General features: G+C 40.8%; 1 protein-coding gene across 1 annotated transcript in view; it reads right to left on the reverse strand.

Annotated features, from left to right (window-relative positions):
- si:ch211-26b3.4 (connector enhancer of kinase suppressor of ras 2) overlaps positions 1–6,843 on the reverse strand; it is a 176,122-nt gene that overhangs the window by 59,291 nt on the left and 109,988 nt on the right. Inside the window, exon 9 of the mRNA XM_037675402.1 lies at positions 4,887–5,033. Coding sequence (XP_037531330.1) covers positions 4,887–5,033 — 147 coding nt within the window. The remainder of the gene's footprint in view (positions 1–4,886; positions 5,034–6,843) is intronic.

Genomic DNA, 6,843 nt, shown 5'->3' on the forward strand with positions numbered 1-6,843 from the left:
GGTATCAGATGCTGTGCACATGGGAGGATTTTTACTGAAATCTTTTTACTTTTGGGCATTTGTCATGATGCGTAACCATGGCAACAATGTGGTTTTTAACAACCACAAGCGGCCGATTAACATCTTAAAAGCTCAAATACCTCAACTACAGTCCCAAATCCCAAATGAGTTGGAAAGGAGGTGCCATGGATGAATTCCCGCCAACCTGACGGTGGTGCTCAAGTACCTGACCACCGAGATCCTGGAGCTGGTGGGAAACTTGGCTTGTGACAACAGGAGGACCGGGATCATCCCCCGGCACCTTCAGCTGTCTGTCCATGGTGATGAGGAACTCAGCAGACTGCTGGGAGGAGTGACCATCGCTCAGGGAGGAATTGTGCCCGGCATTCGGACAGTCCTGCTGCTCAGTAGGACCGAGTGGCCCGCTGGATCTGACAGCAAGCTGGATCTGTGTGGATGGATCTTTTGCCAGATTCTTCGGATTCGCTGCAGGAGATCCTTCCTGCCATCAGCTATCAGCATCTAACAACTCTTGAATGAAACCAGGATGATGAGCTACGACAACAATTTCCCTCTGTGATTAATAAAGTATTTTTGAATTGAATTGAATTGAATTGAGAAAGGATCATGAAAAGCTTGTCAGTTAACAGCTACAGATTCATACTGTATGTGGCACACAGGTTTATATAATAAGGCCGAAGAAGCTGTTAGCATTAAGCTCCATTTAAAGTGAAAGTCTATCTCTGTGGATGTTGGGCTCTGTGGAAGGAACTCTTTGAATGGCATCAGTCTGGAGAAGCAAGGCTCAAGGCCCTACTTACACTGAGACACTTTCTTCCAAGGTAATCGTTATGTTTCTTGTTCCTGAGAGCCAGCTACATCAGCTCCAAACTGGAGACAGGGTCTTGGTGAAGGAACTCAGGATGAAACACTGAATGCTAAAACCCCTACCCGGTGCTTTGACCACCAGCAGAACAGAAAGGCCGGCATGGATCCACGCCAGCCATTGTTAAATGTTCTGACCCCACCAGACACTAAACACGCTGGAGCACTCACCTCTGAGTGAGTAACGACAGCACCCACTTCATGTGTTCATGCACCTGTACACACGCAGCTCTGGAGCAAGCCATAATGACGCGTTTAACTGAAAGTTCACAGCCAGACAGGTGCAAAAGCCTCACCTGAAGCTGAAACACTCAGGAAGACCAAGCTGTTTGGATTACACTGATGAGTTGTGGGTCCTTGGTGATGTTTTGACTCATGTGATCGGACGTTTTCTCAGTTGTTGGCAAATTAAAGGTTGATGAAATCTAAATCTGTTTGCTTTGTGAATTAAAATAGTTTTTTCACAACAGTCAGCGTCTCCGTCCTCGCAACATTGTGTTAATGATTTATAGTTTCCTTGTTCACATTCTTTTTGCATTCGTTGCGAATATTGTACATTTTGTAAATAATCTTATCACTCCATCACTAAAATACAAATGATTATGATAAGCTAATAATATTATAAGCTATGTGGAAAACTCCATTTGAGCTTTTTCAAGTTTTTTCCTAATTTTAATAGTTTATAGAGTTAGATTTAGTTTTTCCGTTTTTTTTTTATTTATTTATTTTAAGTAGGGTTTTTATATACTTTTATTGGAAAAGGAAACTTTTTTTTTTTGTCCTTTTTTGGGAGTGGAACAGAACATCTTTCATCTAAACGTTGGGTTCAGTGATCCTCGACTGATTTTTAACATTTAACTTGCGGGCTCTTTCAGGAGTTGAACCCAAAATCTTTCTATTTAGCTCCTAGACTTAATGGTAATTAAATATTTTTGGCTGTAACTGGGACCTTGGGTACACAATTTCATGTCACCTCATGTACCAACAGAAACAGTTAAATCATGTAATATGGACCAGTACCACATGTGATGCAATTAAAAATAAAGAACCTTGAACATGAGAATTTGTTTTCTCCATCAACTATCACAATTTTTTGCATTTTAATAATAATAATAATAATAATAATTCAATTCGATTCAAATTGAATTCAGAAATATTTTATTTATCCCAAAGGGAAATTATTTGTTGTTGTAACTTGTTATCCTCATTTCATTAAGAGATGTTATAGATACTGATGACTGTAGACAGGAAGGATCGCTTGTAAAGGTCCATCCCACAGTGGATCTTAAGAAACTGGCTGCAAATGTCGTCCGATCCGGCCACACAGACTCGGCAGTGTTCTGGACCAACTGGAGGCGTCTGAGGGAGGACTGGCTGACTCCAAGGTAAAGAGCGTTGGAGTAATTCAGCCGAGAGGTGACAAAGGCATGGATTACTGTTTCCAGCTGCTGTTTTGTAAAGATGTGCTTTACCTTAGCCAGCTGTCTGAGGTGATACAAACTGGGTTCACAAGAGCCACTAGGACCAAACACCATCACTTCTGGGGGTTTTTTTTCATTAAAATTTAAGAAGTTTAAAGACATCCAGGCTTTGATGTATTCAAGACACAACAGAAGTGGCCTGATTGAGGGGGCATCTTTCTTTTTAGTGGCATATAGATCTGACTATCATCAGCATAACAGTGAAAAAAGATCCCATGCTTTCTAAGGATTTATCACAAGGGAAACAGGTAAAGGGAGAAAAGCAGGGGACATAAAATAGAGCCCTGTGGAACCCCAAAACACAGAGAAGCAGTGGAGAATTCAGAACCAGCTATGTTGACAGACATGGTTCTGTCTGCCAGATAAGACCTAAACCAGCTCAGTGCAGTACCACAGATACCCACTTGGTGCTGTAAGCGTGATGTTATAAAGTTATGGTCCACGGTATCAAAGGCAGCGGTTAGGTTGAGCAGGACAAGAACCACATGTTCACCAGCATCATTGGCCATAAGAATGTGGTTAAAAACTTTGCCTAGAGTTGATTCTGTGCTGTGGTGAGTTTTGAAGCCAGACTGAAAAACCTCCAGGATATTGTGCTCATCCAGAAAACATTTTAACTGTGAATACACAATTTTTTTCTAAAAATTTTTAAATAAAAGGCAGCTTGGAGATGGGCCTAAAATTAGCCACGACAGTTTGGTCTAGGCTTTTTAAGCAGGGGCTGCACCACAGCATGTTGAAAACTTATTGGGACAACACCTGAGGACAGACTGCTATTGATAACAGCAAGAATCACCTGCCTGATGCTGGAAAACACCTCTTTTAAAAGACAAGGGGGGACAAGGACATGAGGAGAACCTGATGGCTTAATATGGCTGATCACATCCTCTAAAAAGGTCAGGGTCACTGGTTCGAATCTATCGAACACAGCCAGGCAGGGGACCAAGCAGGAGGGGTCAAAAGCAAGGGCTGGAATAAGGGCCCTTGTGATAACAACCTTATTTATAAAAAAAACTGCAGGAAGTCATTACAGAGTTCATTTGAGGCTTGACAGACAGGTTGTGGGGCCTTCAGGACAGAGTCCATCCATCCATCCGTCCATCCATCCATCCATCCATTATCTTTTACCCGTTTCTTCCATTTTGGGTCACAGGGGTCAGGACAGAGTCAATAGTTTTAAAAATAATACATGGATTATTATGATTGGACACAATAATGTCTGACAAGTGTTGTTTTTTGGCCTCTTTGACAATGTTCTGGTACTGACGATGACAGTTTTTTAAAATGTGAAATGAAACCTCCAGTTTATCCTATTCCATTTGTAATTTTTTTTTTTTTTTTTTTTACTTATTGCCAAACAAGAACAAGGCAAATTACATACAAACTATTTAGTCTCGAGACTGGGCCACCTCTTCAACAGCAAAAACAATATATATTTGTCATTGTACAGGGCTAAATAAAAACAAAAACAAAACAAAAAAAACAACAACAACAAAAGAGCTTTATGTAATTAAGTTAATAATAGGTTCCCACAGTCTATCAAAGCTCTGAGTTTTAAAGTGTAGTTGAGCCGTTAATTGTTCCAGTATGTACATATCTTATTTTTGGAATCCACTGATCAATAGTTGGTGAGTCGGCTTTCATCCAATTGACCATGATAATTTTTCTTGCTGTCATGAGGAGAATATGTGTCAGAGAGCTTTGATCATGGGTGAGGTGATCATGGAACTCATCAAGTAAAAAGATGACAGGGACAAAAAGTATTTTTATCTTGAATAATCTTTCCAACACATTCCTGACACTTTTCCAGAAGCCCCGCACCCAAGGGCAATCTCAAAATATGTGGGTGTGGTCACCCACGAGACCACATTTTCTTCAACAGTCACAATTATTGCCACTCCCAGAAAGAAAAGTCTTAAATGGAGTTTGAAAAAAACAAATTTTGCATTTCCAATCAAACTCTTTTCAGAGTTGACTCCTGATTCCCCTGTGGCAACCAAAGCAAATATTCTCCCTAGCGTCATCATCCAAAATGACATTTAGTTTCATTTCCCGTTGTTGTTTAATGTGTGCATTGTAATCTTAACACAAACATTTCCCTCATTTAGGTTTAATTAAAAGAAAATAATAAAAGTAAGAGGTCGTTTAGCTATTGTTAGGAGGATTTGAGTCAGGTCCTCTGAACGGGTTCTTCTTTGTTGAATGTGGATCAACAAGTTTGCTAGTGACAGCCAGATCACATGCAAAAGGAGGACCATCAGTATGATGACCAGTTGTTAGTTTCCTGATGGCCCCAATGTCCTGGCCTGCTCATATACAGAAGAATCTGTCCAAAGGACCTAGCTGACTCAACCTTGTTAGATTTATCTACCTGGATAATTGAGCATGCATTAAGACAATTAGAGAAGTTATTTATTTAAAATGCAAATAAGTGGATGTAAAAACAAAAGACCCAATCAGTCTGATTCACAATGCGAGATGTTAACTTAAGGTGCCAGTGTTCTTTTTATTGGCTTTTACCTGCAGGCCGAGTGGTTTCCAGCGGACGTTCCTGAGCAGAGCCGGAGTAGAACTCAGGGTGTTCTGAGGCCTTTTCTTCAACGTGAGAATGACTCCACATGGGTCTTCTCTGAGAGCATTCACCAGGTTCTTTAGCTGCCATCCCACCTGAAGAGACCATACAAACTGAGCAGCTGAAACAGCTCCTGTAAACCACTTCATATGAAATAAAAGTCATTAAAAAAATTAAGATGAACTAACATTATTTGAAGAAATGCAAATAACCCATCACCTTGCATGGTAACATCTTATACTAAACACAATTACTGCTCAGAGTATTTGATGGGAATGACTCTCAACCATTGGCACATTTTAAGCTAAATGTCTGTAAATAATTAATTATGTCCAACTTTCTGCGAGTTTTATTCAAATCCATTCATTGATTCATGAGATATTTTACTAACAGACGGGGTTGACATGAAAACCTATTGTCAAAGACCTTAAACAATATGTCTGTGCTCAAAGTATGTGATGGGGATGAATCTCTACTACTAACACATCATTTTTACTCAATGTCTGTTAAAATGACAGAGGTAAAGATTTTATCGCAATTGCTAAATTTGATAAAATGTAGCCATCTGGAATTGAGATGACTCTAAAATGTAATTGTTATAGACGTACATCCTTACTTTGAGTTTCATAAAATCTGTGCAGTGGTTCAAGAAATATTTTGTTACTTGCCTTAATTGTGGCAAGCAACAAAAACTCCTTTCTCATTACTGTGTTGTGAGGTCCTTAACCAATTGACATTAACTAAAAAAAAATGAAGGGAAAGTGTTCAAGACAAGACTGCATCAGAGTTGCTAGAAGGGGTGGTCTACAAATTGTCATATTAAAGTAAATGGTAGATCAGCCTGTAATATAGAGATCAAAGACAGATGAAATTGCTAAAAGCACAGGAAGAGAACTGTGACGTCTTCTTGTAGCTAAGACCAGAATGTCTCACTACTCACAGTCTTCATAAGGTCAGTGACAAAAATGTTTTTGGCTGTGTCTGTGTTTGTTTGTTTGTCTCCATCCATCCATCCATTATCTTCTGCTTGTTCCAAAGTTGGGTCGCGGGGGCAGCAGCTTGAGCGGGGAGGCCAAGACATCTCTTTCCACAGTCACCTCTTCCAGCTCTTCTGGGAGGATTCCAAGGCATTTCCTGTCCAACCGAGAGACAGTCTCTCCAGCGTGTCCTGGGTATACCCAGGGCCTTCTCCCATTCGGACATGCCTGAAGCCCCTCCCTACCAGATGCTCAAACCTCCTCAACTGGATCCTCTTGATGTGGAGGATCAGCATTTCTACTCTGAGTCTCTCCCGGATAATTAAACTTCTCACCCTATATCTAAGGGAGAGTCCAGCTACTCTGCAGAGGAAACTCATTTCAACCGCCTGTATCTGTGATCTCATTCTTTTGGTCACTACCCAAAGTTTGTGGCCATAGGTGAAGGTAGGAATGTAGAGCGAATGGTAAACAAAGAGCTTTGCCTTACAGCTCAGCTCCCTACTTGCCACAACAGACCGGCATAGAGTTTGCAATACTGCCAATGCTGCACCAATCAGTCAGTCAGGCTTGCACTCCATTTTTCCCTCTGGTGTGAACAAAACCCCAAGATACTAGAACTCCTCTACTTGAGGCAAAATCTTATCCTTGACATGAAGACAGCAATCAAGTATTTTCTGACTGAGGACCTGCCTCAGATTTGGAAGTGCTGATTCTCATCCCAACCACTTCACATTCTGCTGCGAACCTCTCCAGTAAGAGCTGAAAATCATGGCATGATGACGCCAACAAGACCACATCATCCTTCAATAGCAGATGGAATCCTGAGGCCACCAAACTGGACTCCCTCCTCCTCCTGGCTGTACCAAGAAATTCTGTCAATACATGTTATGAACAGAATTGGTGACAATGGGCAGAAGAGAGTCCA

The sequence above is a fragment of the Nematolebias whitei genome, chromosome 4 (assembly GCF_014905685.2).
Source record: "Nematolebias whitei isolate Nwh7 chromosome 4, NemWhi1, whole genome shotgun sequence".
NCBI classification, from domain to species: Eukaryota; Metazoa; Chordata; class Actinopteri; order Cyprinodontiformes; family Rivulidae; genus Nematolebias; species Nematolebias whitei.